The sequence below is a fragment of the Coptis chinensis genome, chromosome 1, assembly GCF_015680905.1.
Source record: "Coptis chinensis isolate HL-2020 chromosome 1, ASM1568090v1, whole genome shotgun sequence".
Lineage (NCBI taxonomy): Eukaryota > Viridiplantae > Streptophyta > Magnoliopsida > Ranunculales > Ranunculaceae > Coptis > Coptis chinensis.
This window is the reverse complement of record NC_141456.1, coordinates 64,517,487-64,538,066: the sequence shown is the minus strand read 5'-3', so window position 1 is coordinate 64,538,066 and position 20,580 is coordinate 64,517,487. Positions and strand designations below refer to the sequence as shown.

Genomic DNA, 20,580 nt, shown 5'->3' with positions numbered 1-20,580 from the left:
TCCCAGCTTCGCGGCTGATTGTTGCATCTTTAGTTATGGGTGGTGTTGTATTCTTCTATTCTAGTAAGGTGGTTAAGAAGAAGAAGGAAGAAGACCTAGAAGGAAACAAATGGGCCAAGAGCATCAAGCGAACCAAAGGCATCAAGGTTATATTCCTTATGTTCTGCTTGAAGAAGAAACCAAAGGAAAAACCACCCACATATCAATTTATGGGAGATATCAAGAGGGTTTCTTACTATGATCTTCATAAAGCAACAAATGGATTTTCTTTGGAAAATTTGATTGGTATGGGAAGCTACGGATCTGTGTACAAATGAATTCTCCAGCAAGATTGTCACAGCCCGAATTTCTAAATAATTAAAAAAAATGAATATTTGAGATATAAATATCTCAAACATCACTATATTCAATTGTCTAAAAACCCAGACTATGACGGGGTGGATACTACACATGTCAAAACCTAAAACCCACATCATAAATAATCTTAACAACAAAAACTCCAAAAAGTCTCTCTTCCATTAAAAAATCATCAATATAAAATTCTAAGAATAACAGGTCCTCAACATCTTATTCTCATTCCATATGAATATGAAACTACGCTTATTACATACTTCCAAAAAAACGAAATGACCTAAAAATATAAACTCCCGAACCGCTCCGTGCACTAATCCCAATCACACGCCCGCGGTTCCATCGCTTTCCACCTATGTTCCCAAGAACACACCCACGTTGCCAAAACAAAGCAAACATGGGTCAACAAAATGGAATTTGCTAGTATGAGTAGACTAACCACAGATAAACATTATCATACTTTAATTATCCAAACAACACTTTAACTCTATCATAACCTAATCATTCTCAAATTTGGAAGACGAATAGTTCCGTCATCTCAACCGCATAGTTCTTCCCAAAGCAAAACTTCTATTATCTTAACTCATTCTAATATCTCGTTTTTAATATCTAAATACCGGAATTAAAACTTACCGATATTCATCTGGTATATAAGGGTAGGACCGTCCCTACACAAAATGTTATTAAGTCCTACCCTCCCCGCAAAAAGAAAGTTAGAACTTGCATATAACGTTATGTAGATATCCTATGTATTCAAAAAGTAACCCAAACACTTCGCGATAATCAAAGAATACAACTAACCCAAGGCTTAATACCTTAGTTCCTCTCTAGGGCGTCTAAACAATCACTGGTCATTCATGGCACATTCAATGAATACCCGGTCATTCATGGCACATTCAATGAATACCCCTATATAACGCTAACGGGCCATTTATGGCACATTCAATAAATGCCCACCTAACATATGACATCAACAGTCATAAAACTCAATTATGAAATTTTAGGCGTGGAGAGTTCTCAAAGAGGGGTAATTTTATTTACGCATTATTGAACTTTATTTCATGTATTATTATTTCGTGAGAATCCATTGAATATCTTGATTCACGTATTTTTTTTGTTTACGCGTTATTAATTTCATGAATGTCTAAGTGTCATAACGTTGTATATCATAAAATACTGCACAATCACATATTAGTTAATACACGTACACACGTATATATAGAAAGGTCTTAGCCTAAAGCCAAGCACGTTAATAGTCCTAGACTTATCCTCTTAGACCGAATCATAATTTTATGAAAAGTCAAATTTTCAGGTCAATCGGTCAAAGTCAACCCCGGTCAAAGTCAAAGTCAACTCGGTCAAAGTCAATAAATCCAACTCTGGTCAACCCGCCTAAACTCCAAAACCCAAAAGCCCAAATCCTAAGGCCCATAGTCTAATCTAAAGTCAAATTTTAAAATCCAAAACCAAAAGAGAATAGCCCACGATTTTTGCCCAAGCCCAAAATCGTTTTTGGTAATCGCTCATCTCCTTCTTCAAACCAAACTTCCTCCACCACCGACCACCACACACAGCCCACCACCGCCACCCATCAAGAAAAAAAACCCAAATGGTTTGGTTCCTCACAAAAAACCCCACCTATCTATACTAACAAATCTCAATTCCCTTTATCATGATGAAAACTCGTGATTGACGCCATTAATGGTCACTGAAGCTCCCACCACCACCATTCGCAGCCCTCACACACACTACATTAGCCAACAAACATAACCTAACCCATAACCACCACATCATAACATTTAAAGATTCAAAATCTTTAATAAGATCGATTTCTATGGTCACGCCCATTAACGCCATTAACCACCATCCGACCATCAGCTTCCACAAGATCTCCAAACAAACCACCAACCTCTACCCATCACTCGATATCAACTGACCACCCCTTCAATATCCAAACAATTCAAACAACAAAAAATCACAAATCAAAACCATCAAGAATAACAAGAATGGCGTTTTAGCCATTAAAGCCTCCCTCGAAGCTTCACCTCCCCCACTGACTCGACCTCTACACTACCCCACTTCACTCCATTAACAACCAACCAACGAAATCCCTCCAAAACAGTTCGGATTATGTTTTTACAGAGGATGATGGGGGCGAGCCACCATTACTGCCGGTTCAAGTTTCACTCACACCTACCCAATCCAGTTATACAACTCGACATAACAAGAGTATAACCAAAAAGAAAATACAAACACTTTCAAAACATCTACAGGACCACTGTTTTGTTTGGGTGCGAGGACTCGCGCGCCATTAACGAACTCAGTTCCAACAGTTCAAATAAAACTAACAGATCTCGGCAAAACTAAAATTATAAAGCTGGTCGGAAACCCTCAACAGTAAATACGTAAATTCTAACCGACGAAAATCATAGTTTTAGTAGTGGTGAGAGATAAACTCTACTCACTTTGGCGTAGTAATTCGGACGAATCCTCCCCAATCGTCGTGCTCCAATGCTCGAGTAAACAAGCTGACTCCATTTTTTTATATATTTTATTCTCCAGGAACCCTATTTTCTAGAAAAATGTGTTTATATACTTGGGTCTGAAACCCAAGCCCAACACCAACTCGGGCCCAAAACCAAGCCCACGATCCCGAAGTCCAATCCGGCCATTTTTTAAAATAAACAATTAAATTAATTAATTAAATAGAAAAATACGTTATAAATAAAACACGGGTGTTATAAATATACACACCTTAAAAGGATCTCGTCCCCAGATTCAAGGTAGAGTGTAGATTAACCAAACAAACAAGACGTCAAACAAGTAAAAGAGACATAATGCGTGTATACTAAGTATACACACCTTAAAAGGAATACACATATACAATATCATATAGATAGACATACTAATATTCAAATCACATACTTTGAAAGTGTCTATATACGTATTGAACCCAATAATTACGTGTATACGCTAGCATACACAACTCAAAAGAATAAACGTAATTAATTTCTTCAATTTCCAACACTTAAGTAAACCCATTATTTCACAATTTAGCAAAACCCATATTCTTCAAGTTAAATCATACTAAGAAGGCAATGTAGTTCCTCTCACACCGAGGCAGTTAGTTCCACTCTTAGTATTTCCCAACTAATCCAAGGCGTTTAAAAAAATATACATATTATAATTTCCTTTTTAACGATCTTCTCTGTCAAAACTATTTGTTTAAAAACTTATATTTTTCATCCACCACCTTAGTGTTTACACATATATCAACATTTCTCTCAGTGTCTCATAAACACCACATGTTCGAAAAATAAAAATATAAACGTATAGGCTGATTCATATCATCAACGACCTATACTATGTCCATTATCACATAGGATCAAACACCTACAATGTGATGCATGCATACTGGCTCACACACCAACGATATGCAAGTATACACTGGTTCACACACCAACGATGCATACTTACTCTCTACCATCACATAGGATCAAACACCAACGATGTGTGGTATGCACACTGGATCACACTCCAACGATGTACATGTACACACTGGATCAAACTCCAACGATGCATACAGAGAGATGTTATGTATATTGGATCACACACCAACGATATACATAACTTGGACAATATATAAAAAAAAACTTTCAACTCCAACCTTTATCAAAAGGGTTTTCTTTATTCCTTGGATAATTCCAATTTACTCAAATATGAAATTTTAAAATAACCATTTTCTTCTTTAACCAATACTTACTTAAAAATCGAAAACTCCGTTATGAAAACAACACTATAACATGCAAAAATTTCGATTATAAATTTCATAAGAAATTAACCGTTAAAACAAGCATTTTATTTTTCTAATCATATCCCAGCATTCCACTATAAAAGTACACACAAAACAACAAGCCACACCAAATACCACAAAGAAACACTCCTACTACCCATTCACCACAATCCGAGGATCACCTAGACCTTCACTATCTAGGTTATATTCCTTATGTTCTGCTTGAAGAAGAAACCAAAGGAAAAACCACCCACATATCAATTTATGGGAGATATCAAGAGGGTTTCTTACTATGATCTTCATAAAGCAACAAATGGATTTTCTTTGGAAAATTTGATTGGTATGGGAAGCTACGGATCTGTGTACAAATGAATTCTCCAGCAAGATGAATGTCCTATTGCTGTGAATGTACTCAACCTCACGAAACCTAGAGCATCCAAGAGTTTCATTGAAGAATGTGAAGCTTTGAGAGAAATTTGTCATCGAAATCTACTCAAGATCCTAACAGTCTGTTCAAGTGTGGATTCTAATGGTAATGATTTTAGAGCTCTAGTTTTGAAGTTCATGCATAATGGAAGTCTGGAAAGATGGTTGCATACAAGTTCAGATGGAAATGATGTACCAAAAAGTTTGAACCTCTACCAAAGATTGGATATAGCAATCGATGTAGCTTCTGCTTTGGATTATCTTCAAAATGAATGTGAAAGACCTATTGTTCATTGTGATCTAAAGTCAAGCAATGTTTTTCTGGATGAAGACATGACTTCTCACGTGGGGGATTTTGGGTTAGCGAAGTTTCTGTCCAAGAGCAGTAGCAGTTCCAACAAAAACGAAAGTAATTCATTTGCTATTAGAGGCACCATCGGGTACATTCCTCCAGGTACATCTTTTTATTACTATCACTAATTTGTTGCTGATTCCATTTTACATACTACGGAGATAAATTGTAATTAAATGATAAAACTATTTTTTAATTAAGTTTTGTATACAGAGCTTGGAGAATTTTGACCAAATCAATTTATGACTAACAAGTCTATCAATGAACTGCAGAGTATGGCATGGGTGCTCGGGTGTCTGCACATGTCGATGTGTATAGCTATGGTATACTTTTGCTAGAGATTTTCACAGGAAAGAGACCAACAGATCACATGTTTACGGAAGGGCTCACTCTGCATGACTTCTCTAAAACGGCTTTACCTCAACAGGTGATGGACACCATCGACACACGTTTGCTAGAGGAAAATACTCAGACATAAGTTTACAGTAATCCAGTAAATGGAACAATTGACTGCTTAAGTCGCATACTGAGAATTGGAGTAGCATGTTCAGAGGAACTAATGATTGAGAGAATGGACATCAAAGATGTCATCAAGGAATTGCGTTCAATCAAAGAAACACTTTATGTTGGAAGTCAGCAATAGGAATGAACTTTCTGCTTATTATTCCAGCACATACAATTAGTTGGGGGGTTTATAGGTTTAGAAGTGCATAAATACGTACGTTTTATCATTTTGGTGCAAGGTATAGTATGTAATCTGTTTTGTTATTATCTTTTTTTCAGTATCTTCATAAGAGACAGGAGTCTCTTCATACTAATCTCATGGCCTTGGACCTATTATCGTGAGCATCCAAGTGATCCAACTACTAAAAGAGTTTAAACCTTATTAAGATAACTATTGCCGGTGAACAAACGGGAAACCATTCATCGCATATACGTATAATATAGAGTTATATACTAGTGCCACCATAACAAATATAACCAGCAGTGCTGACGGGCCACTAGATCTTTGTTAATTCTCCGGACATTTATTAATTCGATCACTGGAAAATAGAGAAATAACCTGAAAAGTAATACACACAAAAGAGGTAGACATAAGGTATATACACAGCACCATATTCAAACAATTGTAAAGCAATAGCCGTACCCTAAGCCCAAAAGAAACATAAAACAATAGCAGACGCCAAGTGCCAAAGGGACCCACAAATAAGCCTGACACTGATAAAAATTTACCATGTGGATCAACAGGCCTTCTGGCTTTCATCGTGTCAGTAGGTAAACCTTAAGCATAATCCTATATAAAAGTAAATAATTCATAATAGATTATTACAATAAACATGAAGATTGGAAAAATCTAGATTCAGTTGTTCTCTTTTCTGTCAGATGGCAGTCATTTAATCTTAGCATATAGAGTTTAATACATAAATAATGTATCTCTATGAGAGGGAGACCAAATGGTTCTACCAGAGCCAAATTGATGAAGACTCTTTAACATGAGGAACATTTTTGAAAGTGTTATCAGAGCACAAAAGGCCTAACTATGTCAAACAGTATATCTATTAGAATGATTAATTAATGTCAACACTATACCTTTGTCTTAGTAGCCACGCAATATACCTAAGGAGAAACACCCTCAGACCTACAAGTGCTATCCGTGAGTTCGAGAACTCCTAAGAACAACCAAGCTCTTCTTCAACTCTCTATCATGTCATCTCTGTTATCAAAGAATGCTCTCTCTCTTTTGGAGATACCTACTGTAGTGGGGAAATATCGTGCCTGGAGATATTATAACTAATATTTCAAAACTCGAGACATGGGCATAAGGGTCAATGTCTCGGTATATTTCGTAGTGGTTTTCAAACATTTGCAGGTATTGAGCGGGAAAGAGGAGGAAGACAAGGGACACGTGTCAAAGATGGACTGGGTCAAAGCCAAATTAGAATACTATATAAAGACTGGAAGAGCAAGAGAAAAGGATTCATTAGTTCATTATCAGAAAAATCATTAGAAACAGGAGAGAGAAAGAGTGAGAGAACGAAATTGTAATTGTCTATTGCATATTAATAAAAACTTTGATTCAATTCAATTGATTTTCTTCATTCATTCAATCAATTCAGTATTACATTTGTATGATCTGAGAACAATTGAGAGAAAGTGTTCTTGGACATCACATTGGCGCCGTTTGTGAATCGAGAACAAGAAACTTTGAAGGTTTTATTCTTCTTCGATTTAGAATCCATAGTTGTTATTCTGCATTTGAGTGATAGAAGAGGGAAAGTAGTTAAGTAATACAGTGAGCCTTGAATCATAATGGCTCCAAGGAAGAAAACAAACAGGAAACGAGTGGATAATGAAAATCAATCACAAACAAGAAATACAAGAGCTTCCGTGAGTCGGCGATACCAGGAGGAGAACATGGAAGGTAATAGTTCAATTCAAGAAATTTTGAAGAGGTTGAGGGAAGTGGAACGATAAAATGCGATATTACAAAAGGAGAACCAAGAGATGAAGAAGGGAAGTCTGAGTGTGGTTGTCAAGGATATCCAGGGAGAAGAGGAAGAGGAGTGTAGTTCAAAATCAGGTAGTCATTTTGTGGAAAAGGCATCGGAAAGATATCAAAGAACTACAGAAGTTTCGCCGATACATGAAATGCCGATACCACAACCCATCACCAAAGAGATGATACAGGAAATGATGCAGAACTAGCTTCTTGAAAAGACTTCTGCTTCAATAAAAAAACTGGCAGACGATGTTAGTAGAAATCCGATACATCATAGTGTTGAGATGATGCCTGTTCCACCAAAGTTCAAACTTCCGAAGTACACCCAATATGATGGGACGTCAGATCCGATGGACCATCTATTCGGATATCGACATAAGTTTTCGATATACAAAGGTACAACTTATCTGGATTCATTATTATATAAATCTTTCTCTTCAAGCCTGAAGGGGAAGGCGTTGAAGTGGTTCTGTTCTCTACCTGAAGGGTCGATATCATGTTATCGGGAGATTGAAGAGAAGTTTTTGTTCAATTATGGTCATCAGCGAGTAAAACCGAAGCAGGTGTCAGTCTTGTTCCAGCTTAAGCAAGGGAAGAAGGAATCTTTAAAAACTTTCTTATCGCGGTTCAAGGCAGAGGCACAACTAGTGGAGCATTTGGATCAATCGGCCAGAGGTAACAACTATGGTTAATGATAAGCCTTTAGGAGTGATCAATATGATTTACAAAGGAGTTATCCCATAGAAGAAGATTATAAGGGATAAAATCGGAAAGATATCGACAGTGAGGGAGGTGCTAGAGGTGAACATAGAGCCGATACTAGTGAACCCCTCATTAGTAGCGGCAAGCATACCTAGAGCTATTATGTTTGTTCCCGATGATTTGTCAAAGGTGATGTTATCTCATGATAATACATTGTTAATTACATTAAGGATATCTGGCTATGATGTGCAGAAAGTATTGGTGGATTGTGGAAGTTCGGTCAATATTCTATTTTGGAAAGCATATACAGGTATCGGATTTGATGAGTCGCATCTAAAAGAACCATAGTTTAATTTGTTTGGATTTAATGGAACTTCAACTAGACTAGTTGGAGAAATAAAATCGCCAGTAAGGGCAGGTCCACATACAATAATGACTAAGTTTATAGTCATCAAGCATCACTCGGATCATAATGCTATTTTGGGAAGAAAATGGATACATGCTATGAGAGCGGTTCCCAGTACTTTTTATCAGGTTATCAGATTTTTAACTGCTTTTGGACCATATGAAATACGAGGTGATCAGTCAGAGTCTGAGAAGTGAAATTTTGTTACTGTGAAAGGTATGATGAAAGAGAAAAAAATAGATACTGGGGGCGTCTCGAAAGACACCAAATAGCAATTAGTAGATGATTTATCTCTAAAGTCTGATACCACGAAGCACCAGCAGAATTTTAGATTTACGTCAGAGTTGAAGACAGAGATGGAAGTAGTTCCAAGCAAAACAATGGAGGAGGTATAAAAAGTCAATATCGGTCAGAATAATGAAAGTTGTTTCACTTTTATTAGAACAGAGCTGAGTCCGAGGGTCAGACAAGATTTGGTTGATTTCTTAAGGATAAATAAAGATGTATTCGCTTGGTCGATGGCAGATCTCCCAGGTATTGACCCTCTTATATGTTCTCATAAGTTGAATTTGCGAGAAGGAGCAGTTCTTGTGCATCAGAAGCATAGGAAGGTTTGGCCGATATATGCAGAAGCAGTGCAAAATAAAATAAAAAAGATGTTGGAATGTGGAATCATTAAGGAAATCGATAACTCAGAATGGGTGTCAAATATTGTTGTTGTCCCAAAAAAGAATGGCAAGGTTAGGATCTGTGTGGATTTCACCAATGTTAACAAAAAGTGTCTGAAAGATTATTATCCAATGCCCAGGATTAATGAATTGGTTGATCGAACAACGGGTTTTGAGTTGTTGAGTTTTTGTGATGGGCATTCATGATATTTTCAAGTTATCATGGCAGTTTTAGATCAGTTAAAAACAACGTTCGTTGTGGAAGGAGGTCTTTACTGTTTTGTTCGAATGCCATTTGGTCTAAAAAATGCTGGAGCAACGTATCAACGGTTGGTTGAGAAAATGTTTAAGCATTTGATTAAACAGATTGTGGAAGTCCATATCGATGATATGGTAATCAAATCGAAAAAAGCAGAAGATCATGTTAAGGACCTCGATATAGTGTTTTAGATATTCAGACAATTTAATATGAAGCTCAACCCAGAGAAATATACTTTTGGGGTCAGTTAAAGGAAATCTCTGGGGTATATAGTCACAAAAAGAGGTATAAATGTGGATCCAGACCAAATTCGAGCTATTCAGCAAATGCATTCTCTGAATACTAGGAAGCAGATACAAAAGTTGACAGGAAGAATTGCAGTTTTAAATAGGTTCATATCAAGAACTTTTGACCGATGCAAACCTTTATTTAAGTTGCTGAAGAAGAATACAAAGTTCATATGGGAGGAAGAATGTGAAGAGGCTTTCTTAGATTTAAAGAAGTATCTCCAAGAAGTGCCAACTTTGATAAAGCCAGAGGAAGGTGATACTTTATTTTTATATTTAGCAATATCGGATTTTGCTATTAGCTCGGTATTAGTAAAAGTAGAAAATGGGGCTGAGTGACCTGTTTATTTTCAATCTAAAACAATGCTGGACGTTGAAACTCGATATTCGATGTTGGAAAAGTATGCATTAACCTTTATTCTACTCAAAGGTTGAAACCTTATTTTCAAGCCCATTCAGTCATTGTCATGAAAAATCTTCTGTTAAAGCATACTTTAGCCAAAACAGCCAAATCAGAAAGAATGGCGAAGTGGTCAATACTTATTGATGAATTTAGAGTTGAGTATTGGAATAGGGTTTTAGAAAAGAGCAAAATATTAGCTGATTTTTTAGCAGATTTTCCCGCTGAAGATGAAAATTGGGATATTGAAGAAGATAGTGGTTTATAGTTGAAAGAACTGGATGATGTGATGGATGAAGATGATTCATAAGCTGGTACAAATGGATGGAGACTTTTTGTCGATGGGTCATCAGGTCAAAAGGGATGTGGTATCGGAGAAGTTCTGATAACACCAGACAATTAGAGATTGGAATCAGCAGTTACCTTAGGGTTCCACGTGTCCAATAACGAAGCAAAATATGAGGCGTTGATTACAAGATTGGAAATGGCTATATCATTAAATGTCAAAGAATTATATGTATTTAGTGATTCTCAGCTAGTGGTAAGCAAAATCAATGGAGGATATTCAGCTAAATGCGACAATATGATTGATTATTTGAATTTCGTTAGAAAGAAGCTCCAGAATTTTAGCAGAATCAAATTTCAGCACCTCAATCGAGGAGAAAATAGACATGTAGATACTTTGGCATATGTCGCTGCTATGCTGGAAAATACGGAGGGACGTATGTTGCAAGTGGGTGTTCAGCAGAATCCAAGTATCGATATGAAGCATCCTGAGATTATGGAGATAGATATGCTGGGGGCATCATGGTTGAGCAGTTATATTTTATTTTTGTCTAAAGTGGAATTACCCAAGGATAAAAATGAGGCTAAAAGAGTAAAATCTGGAGCTGAAAGATATTTGCTAATATAGGATAATTTATATCAGAAAAATCCTGAGGGAACCCATTTGAAATGTATATCGGCGGCCGATGCTAATCAAATCATTGCAGAGATGCATGAAGGGGAGTGCGGAAATCATTCAGCAGGGAGATCTTTGGCTAACAAGATAACAAGGCAAGGATATTTTTGGCCACAAATACGAAGGGATTGCTTTCGATATGCAAAGAAGTGCATTCAGTGTCAGAAATATGGTCATGCAATCCATGTTCCAGCAGAGGAATTGCACTGTGTGTCGAACCCATGGCCGTTTGCTTTGTGGGGGATGGACATTGTTGGACCTCTAATACCTCGGAGAGGCAAGAAAAGGTTCATGCTTGCTGTGACTGATTACTTTACTAAATGGGTAGAGGCTATAGCTTTGCAACATATCAAGGAGCAGGATATTATTGGTTTTTTGTTTGAAAGAGTGGTATGTCGATATGGTTTACCATATGCCATTATATCAGATAATGGTCCTCAAATCATTGGAAGTAAGGTGAGAGATTTTCTAGAATCATATAAGATCAAACATTTCACATCGGCACCTTATTATGCTCAGGGGAATGGGGAAACTGAAGTGACAAATAAGACTATTATGGATAATATAAAAAAGAAGTTAGAGGATAAAAAAGGCTTATGGGTTGATTAGCTAAATAGTGTGCTATGGGCATACAGAACAACTCTGAGAGTAGCTACAAAAGAGTCGGCATTTACTCTGGCCTATGGGATGGAAGCAGTAACTCCAGCTGAGATGGTAGTATCTACATCCAGAACATTGCTTGTGGAAAAAGGGTTGAATGAACAGGGGATGCATACAGAGATCTTAAATTTGGAAGAAAAACGAGAGCAAGCAAGAATTCAGCTTGATTGTTACCACAGATAGTTAAAGAAAGCATTCAATAAGAAAGTCAGAAGAAGAAGTTTCTAGGAAGGCGATCTAGTGTTAAAAGAAGTCACTCAAGCGACAAAAGAGAAGGGAGCTGGCAAGCTATCAGCAAATTGGGAAGGGCTTTATATTGTACATAAGGTTGGAATAAATGGAGCATATTATTTGAAAAATGCTAATGGTGATGTCCTACCAAAACCTCAGAATATCAATAATCTGAAGGTATTTTATCGATGATGTAGTTTTTCCAGTTTCGTCAAGTAATACGCTTTGTAGTAAGAATATTCACTTCAATAAAAAAAGTTTCATATTCGTGATGCAATGATGTTATATTATTGTGTATCAGAAATCCTGGTATCGACAGAATTGTTGGCATCAGGCATATTGTCAAAAGTCCTGGTATAAAAAACAATGGCAGATACCAGGCACATAAAGTCCTGGTATCGACAGAAATATTGGCATCAGGCATATTGTCAAAAGTCCTTGTATCAAAAACAATGGCAAATACCAGGCACATAAAGTCCTGGTATCGACAGAAATGTTGGCATCAGGCATATTGCCAAAAGCTCTGTTATCGATAGACGTGTTGATATCAGGCACATAAAGTCCTGATATTTACAGAAATGTGGATATTAGGCATATCGTCAAAAGCCCTGTTATCGACAGACGTGTTGATACCAGGCACATAAAGTTCTGATATCAGCAGAAATGTTGGTATTAGGCATATTGTCAAAAGTCCTAGTATAAAAAACAATGGCAGATACTAGGCACATAAAGTCCTGATATCAGTAGAAATTTTGGTGTTAGGCATATTGTCAAAAGTCTTGGTATCAAAAACAAATGGCCGATACCAGGCATATAAAGTCCTAGTATCAGCAGCACTGGTGATATTAGGCATATCGTCAAGAGTCTTGGTATCAAATGCAATGGCCAATACCAAGCGTATAAAAGGAATCATATCGGCTGCAAGGATGCGGCGTCATATATCATATTAATGATAAAGGTGCGTTGGTTAAATTTTTATTTTTGCGACAGTTGCATGCATAATTGTAGTTATTGAAAGGTTTTCATAATTAAAGGTGCATGTCCCAAGCATAAATTATGGTGCAATAAGAGAGTCGAAACATAGATAATAATAGTTTATTTTTAATAGTTTTTGTCAAAAATATGGACACATAGCATAGATAACTGAAAAACATAAAGAAAAATTCAGTCTTCATCCTCATCGTCATTTTCATCTTCATCTTCACCATCATCTTCATCTTCATTCTCATAATCACGGTCATCTCTATCAGTGGGAGATCCGTCATTGTTAAGTTCATAACAATAAGGACCTTGAGTCACTCATCAACTTCTTCTTCTTCTTTATTTTCTTTTTCTTCTTTTTCCTTTTCTTCTTCTTCTTCTGCTTCAATTTCTTCTTCATCATCAGAGTACTCTGTGGTTGGACAGTCTGACCAGTCGAGCCATTATGGAAGAACCATTAAAAGGGCAAGAATGATAAGATAGAAGAAGAGAGGAGACATGTTGTTAAGTTTTACAAGTGTTGTTTTTCAGTAAAATGGGTAGTAAAAAGTAAATCTGAGTTGTAATGTGAAAAAATTTGTTTTTATACAAGTAAGAGATGGTAAAAATGAGGAAAATAAATGATATTTTAGTATGAAAACAAGAAAAATTAAGGGCAATTATTAGCAGGAAAACGAGGAGTTGGTTAATAAAGTAAGAGGAAAAAGTAAATTTGTGGTTGTCTGTGTATGGGATGTTTGGGAAGTAGTCATTCATTTAATGATAATTTAATAACATTAAATAGGTTATCATTTCAAGGCATGTTTGATTTTTTGAAATCAGTGTGTTGATTTTTTTTAGAAAATATAATGAATTTTGGTTAAGGCTTTTTCTGGTGATACAAGTCTAAGTATCGCCGATACCATTTTTTTTTGGTTGAGGGCATCGAAAATTTCATTTTCTAGTGATACAAGTCTAAGTATCGCCGATACTATCTTTTTTGGTTGAGGGTATCGAAAATTTTATTTTCGGGTGATACAAGTCTAAGTATCGCCGATACTCTCTTTTTTGGTTGAGGGTATTGAAAATTTTATTTTCTAGTCATACAAGTCTAAGTATCGCCAATACTCTCTTTTTGGTTGAGGGTATCGAAAATTTTATTTTCTGGTGATACAAGTCTAAGTATCGCCGATACTCTCTTTTTTGGTTGAGGGTATCGAAAATTTCATTTTCTAGTGATACAAGTCTAAGTATCGTTGATACTCTCTTTTTTGGTTGAGGGTACCGAAAATTTCATTTTCTGGTGATATAAGTCTAAGTATCGCCGATACTCTCTTTTTTGGTTGAGGGTATCGAAAATTTCATTTTCTAGTCATACAAGTCTAAGTATCGCCGATACTCTCTTTTTGGTGGAGGGTATCGAAAATTTCATTTTCTGGTGATACAAGTCTAAGTATCACCAATACTTTTTTTTTTGTTGAAGGTATCGAAAATTTCATTTTCTAGTGATATAAGTATAAAACATTATTTTTCTAATTATGTTAAGTTAAGTATAGATGATACTCTCTTTTTAGATGAGAGTATCAAAAAATTTGAATTTTTTGTTTACAGTACATACATATGGGTGGTATATTGCAAAAATGGTATAGATTCAAGTTCCATAGGCATTATAGGATATTACAAGCAAAAATAGTACAAAAACGGTTGAGCAGAGAGAATTTTGGCAAGGATAAAAGAAAATAGTAGCAATATTGCAGAGTACTACACAAATGGTACAGAAATCAAACAGAAGGGGTATTAAGCAGATCATCTATGTTACCGAACTCAGTAGTATTACGAGGGGTGGTATCAGCAGCAATGCAAGTGGTTGTTGTAGTTGCGGCATCAGGAGTAGATGGAGTTGTAGTTGGAAATTCCTCTATAGGAGCATTATCGGCAGTAAGCCCATATTCTACAGGAACAACAGCAGGAACATATGGTCTGAAGGCTTCCAACCGATTAGTGAGAATGTTTAAAGATGCAACAACATCGTTAAATTCATTATCTGCAACTTCTGAAGCTTCTTTATACTTTGCTTCTGTGATAGCAAAGTCTTCGGTAACTTTCTTTAGCTGTTCTGCATGTTCTTTCTTCAGAATCTCCGTATGTGCTGCAATCTTCTGTTGTAAAGTCTGTTCAGCAGTCTCGGCATTCCGTTTCAAATCGCTTGTCAGTTGGATGTTCTCTTATTTCATGCGAGTCACTTCTTGGTTCAGTTTATCATTCTCCAGCTGTTAAGCCGCAACTGTTTTCTTAAAGTGACCAATATCATGGTCTTGCTAATAGTGAGAGTCAAACTAGGCCAGACAAGCTACTTTAGCCTAGAAAGATAACGAAAATCGATAAGTCGATAGAAATTGGAAATGAAATACCGTATATCTGATCAAGGAAAAAAATGTAAATACCTTTTCTATGAAATCACAAAAGGTTGTTAAGCGCTCTGCAGGAGTTACCGCATGCATACCAATCTTATCTTTTAGAAGAACACAGTTGGAAGACAAGGTCACACCTAAGTCTTCAGAAAGATTATCGGTGAACAGTGAGGCGGTTAAGGGAATATAGGTTCCATCACATAGCTGAAATACAGGCTTGAAGAGTTCATTGGTATTGGAAGAAGGAATAGATTCGAGTGTTTGTCCTTCAGCAAGCCCACTCTCCCCCCAAGTTTTTTGTTTCTTGGAACTAGAGTGACTATGGGTATCTTGAGACGAAGTACGAGATATGTCTTTAGGAGGAGCAGAATCCTTGTCTTTAGAAGAAGAAGTCCGAATGTTTGAAGGTGGGGCAGGATGTTGTTTCTGTGGAGCTTTGACCGATGTAGTGTTAGCAGCTTTCTGTTTTCCTTTATCAGGAAATTGGCGACTAACATTTGGGTTCACTGACAATCGAGGTGCCATATCTGTATACAATAAACAATGCTGGTTAAATATATTTTGTAAAATCGGATATTCATAAAAATCACGAACTTCTTTTTTAATTTGGGGAAAAAGATTTGGAGTCATGGTAAGATTGTTATCTAAATAATCGAAGAAACTGTTGGGAAGACTAGGAGGTAGTTCATGCAAAGCAAAGGAGGACATAAGAAAAGAAAGATTGTTTAAAGGATTTGTTGAAGGATATTGAGTAGGAATTGGCGACTGACCCATTTTGTGAAGAGCTCGAATCTGAAGAACATAAAGAGGAGCTCGGTAATTTTTGATGTCAGGAAGAGCAACAGTAAGGCGAGGCTTCCTTCTTTATCAGCCCCAGTTCTGACATCAATTTCTTCATCAGTTCCTTCTAAGAGTTTGAGCACTCTGTTTGAGTTCCCACGAGCTTTTTCAAAATAAGGGAGAAGTACTGAAAAGATACAGAAAGGTTGGGATCAGAATGGGATTCTAATATATATAATATCAAAGTTATCGAAGTTAAATCAAAAGGAGGGTATACCTGAAGAATTGAAGACTTGATGTTTAAGAGGTGGTTTCTCTGGAGGATCGGCACTTTCCCAATCACCCAGAACAATGATAGGATATTTGGTCCATTCCTTGTCGCTTTTACAATTTTTACGGATGATACCCTTAATGGTTGATTTGTTGTGTTTTCAAGGGTAAAAATATCCAGGAAGTTTTCCATCGAATTTATAGTGCCCCTAAGGATAACGGATAATCTGATTCTATCGGCTTCATACTTTTCTGGGGAGGTGGTTATTGTAATAATTACAGATAAACATTAACCTCCAAAAATTTCCCATACCTTGACCAGGGGAAATGTTTAGATAGTTTAGCATTTCGCGATCGAGATTGGTTAGAGGAAATCTTAATCCAGCGGCAAGTTGGCCAACAGTGACAATGATCGCTCCTCTGGTACCACTTTGACATTTGGTAAATGTCCGAGTACCAACATAGTGTTGCAGATAAAGGGATGTGGGAATTTGATAAGCAGTCTGAACTAACGCTAGATTGGGTCTTTTGATGAAGAAAGGGTTGAGTCCATGTTTCCATTGACTTGTATCTTCAATAGTTTCACACTCAGATTCTGAGGCAGTGGTTTCAAAAGGATGACAAAGAATCCCTTCTACAACATAAGACAAATCCCAAGAAGTCTGGGGTCGATATGGCCTCGAAGAAGTAGAGGCAAGATTATGGCTACGAAGTCTATCGTCAAAGTGGGTCTCTTCACTATTAATGCTATAATCAAAGAGGGTATCTTCACTCGCCATTGGAAGGACTATAAACAAAGATGGGAGGACAAAAGTATTCTTACTATTGTCAATTTAATATATATAACATATTATCGATGGTATTTTTTTTTTATTATTATCGGAAATTTTGATATAAAGATTACCATATCGGATGTTTCGATATACGTTTCTAACAAGTTGATATATCCGATGGACAAAACAGTACAAGAAGAAATATCTAAACAAATCATCTTAAGACACTAAAGATGTAAACTTTGAAATGTTATCAAACATACTAGAAGTGCTATCTACAATAGTATAAACACAAAAGTAGATAAGCTTATGGCATTCAAAATTCCAGAAAACTTTAAAACCCTAGAGATAATTATACTATTGTATTTTATTTCTTATAAATTGATTATGGTAAGGTATAGTTTAGCAAAACTAACAAGATGCAGGAGATTACAAGCATACCTGCAAGAGGGGGATTTCTTTCTAAGAATTCGAGGGCAAGAATGCAGCACAGTAGAAACGAAGCGAGGAAAATCGTGTTCTGGAGGGGATGTAGCGTATGAGAGAAGCTTGAAGTTGTGGGAAAGATAAATGGTTCGTTTTAAAATTTTGTCTGACAATATGGACCTAGTCGATATTTGGGCCCAAACTGATATAACCGCTTCTCGAAAAATTGAAATTTTTGAACAAAATTTCAAATTTTTGAGAGGGGGCAATGTAGTGGGCAAATATCGTGCCTGGAGATATTATAACTGATATTTCAAAACTCGAGACATGGGCATAAGGGTCAATGTCTCGGTATATTTCGTAGTGGGTTTCAAACATTTGCAGGTATTGAGCGAGAAAGAGGAGGAAGACAAGGGACACGTGTCAAAGATGGACTGGGTCAAAGCCGAATCAGAATACTATATATATAAAGACTAGAAGAGCAAGAGAAAAAGATTCATTAGTTCATTATCAAAAAAATCATTAGAAACAAGAGAGAGAAAGAGTGAGAGAACGAAATTATAATTGTCTATTGCATATTAATAAAAACTTTGATTCAATTCATTTGATCTTCTTCATTCATTCAATCAATTCAGTATTACATTTGTATGATCTGAGAACAATTGAGAGAAAGTGTTCTTGGACATCACACCTACCCTTAGCAACAGTTAGGACTTTATTTTCAGGAACTTTACAACTTCTTGCAACCATGCGAGTTTTATTTGTAGCAGTCTTGCTACATCCTTTCTGAACTTCACCAGGCAACAGACATGCAATATCGTCATAGGAGATTCTTGATCATTTCATCTTTCTCGGGTTTACATCATCTTTCCTCTGAACTTGAACATCACCTTCTTTGGATGATGCACCAATTTTTTTGTCCGAATAGGTTCTCCTATTGTCGTATTTTTGACAAGTCAACAATGCAAACTGATTCTTGCCATTCTCATTTCTTTGTTCTTGATCTGTCGAAACTTCTTTAAGTATTAATGTGTCAATTTATTTGTCCTTCTTAGAATTAATGTGTCAGCCTATCATTTTTAAACTATTTATTGGAATCTTGCTACGTGAGATAATTGTCATACGAATCTTGAACTGTTTTATGTGTTTCTTTTTTCTGTTTAACAAAAATTTGAAGCCTTCTTAACATCTCTATAAAATGTCCAAGTGATATATATTTGGTTGACATGGATAGAAACAACCACACCACCATATATGATTGTTAATTCTAATGGGGGACTGTGTAATATAGTGATTTAAAACAGAAGAGGTGAAGGGGTGTGAATCTCTCTCCTCGTGAAGGAAGAAAGGATGGTTCTTATCTCTCCAAGGGGCCAATTGTCTAGGAGACTCAAGTCGGACTTGATATTACGTTTAACTTTTTGGTACAATTAGTGGTGTAAATCAAAGCCCAGTCCATATCTCTAACCTACTACTGGATTTGGCACATAAGAAATAGCCGCATAGGAAAATAATTAGAGAAAAAGAAGAAAAGCGTGACACGTATGAAATAAATGGACGGAAGTGAAACATAACCAAACGTTGCAAAACGTGGTAAACATGGATACCCAAACTTACTAAAAAAAAAGTTTAAACTCCAATGTTTGATTTCGGGTATAGTTTGTTACCCATCCATGCATTTTTTTTTCCTTAAGTTTTTATTTTTATTTTTATTTTTTTTTAAATGTTGGGCAAGTGGACAAGTTGTGGTCTCGTATTGAAGTGGGAGCAGGTCACCTGGTGTACGTCAATGTGTCATGTGCATCATAGTAGGAAGTTTACCAGATTGGGTTATCTATTTCAAAAGTGCATGTTAGCAGACCAAAGATGTAGTTTAATTTGAAGGTTATCTAAAACAAAATTTAAATATAAGTAGGAATATATTACAGAAAATAGGGACTGCTTAGTATAATTCCAATCATATCCTACCAACACGGACGCATCTTTTTTGTGAACTCTTGTTTATAGACACAAGTATGCAAATCGAGTTACGCATCGGTTTTTTTAAGTCTTGAAACCCGTCCCTTGAGATCGATAGTTAGCATGGTTTCTTTTGGATTCTAATTGTAAATGGTAATTGAAATTATATAGGAGAGACTCATCTATTTTTTTTTTTTAAACAAAATGGGAGATAATTATGTTATATAAGTGATATTAGGGAGGTTCTTTTAAATTATATCAATAATAAAATAGGGCTTGTTTTAATTTCAATGTGGGAAATGGGGTAATTATTTAATTTAAGTGACATTAGAGAGGTATTTCTAAATTATTAATAAAAAAGGGACCTTGTTCAAATTATATTAATAAAAGTGGGGCTTATTCTAAATTTAGTGAGGGAGGTGTTTCTAAATTAAGTAAATAAGGAGATCTTAAATTTTCTACTCGATATTGGGTAATTTAAAAGAACCTCCCTAATATCACTTAAATAACATAATTATCTCCCATTTTGTTTAAAAATAAATAAATAGATGAGTCTCTCCTATATAATTACAATTAGAATCCAAAGAAACCATGCTAACTATCGATCTCGAGGGACGGGTTTCAAGACTTAAAAAAATAGATGCGTATGTAGCACGGTTTGCATACTTGTAACTATATAAGACATTAATGATACTCCTCACCGTACACTCGTTACTCTCTGTAGTTGTGGGTCCTTTTTCTTTTTTCATCAATACATTGACCCAACCAACTATTTGGATTTCAACAACAATGTAGAAATTGTAACAAGTATGGTGAGGATCATCAATGATGCTTTCTATGTGATCCGTACAATTTGTCAATTGCACATCTGTTACATGGCTTCTTCATATGAAGTTTTCAGTTAAGGCGAATTGGTAATGAATTACCATGCAAATTACAAAGTTGTATTTGAAAGGACGAAAGATTTATTAGAGACCTTTTAGTCTTCACGTAATGCTAGGGCTA

General features: G+C 36.1%; 2 protein-coding genes across 2 annotated transcripts; both read left to right on the top strand.

Annotated features, from left to right (window-relative positions):
• Window positions 1-4,519: 4,519 nt before the first annotated feature.
• LOC147524937 (putative LRR receptor-like serine/threonine-protein kinase At3g47570) lies at window positions 4,520-5,837 on the top strand. The gene is made up of 2 exons (XM_086604712.1): window positions 4,520-5,024; window positions 5,195-5,837. The coding sequence occupies exons 1-2, from the start codon at window positions 4,709-4,711 to the stop codon at window positions 5,398-5,400; spliced, it is 522 nt and encodes a 173-aa protein (XP_086460838.1). The 5' UTR covers window positions 4,520-4,708; the 3' UTR covers window positions 5,401-5,837.
• Window positions 5,838-10,628: 4,791 nt separating this feature from the next.
• On the top strand, window positions 10,629-11,057 carry LOC147524936 (uncharacterized). Its single transcript, XM_086577325.1, has one exon. It carries the CDS (start codon window positions 10,629-10,631, stop codon window positions 11,055-11,057), a length of 429 nt encoding a protein of 142 aa, XP_086433451.1.
• The last annotated feature ends 9,523 nt before the right edge of the window (window positions 11,058-20,580 follow it).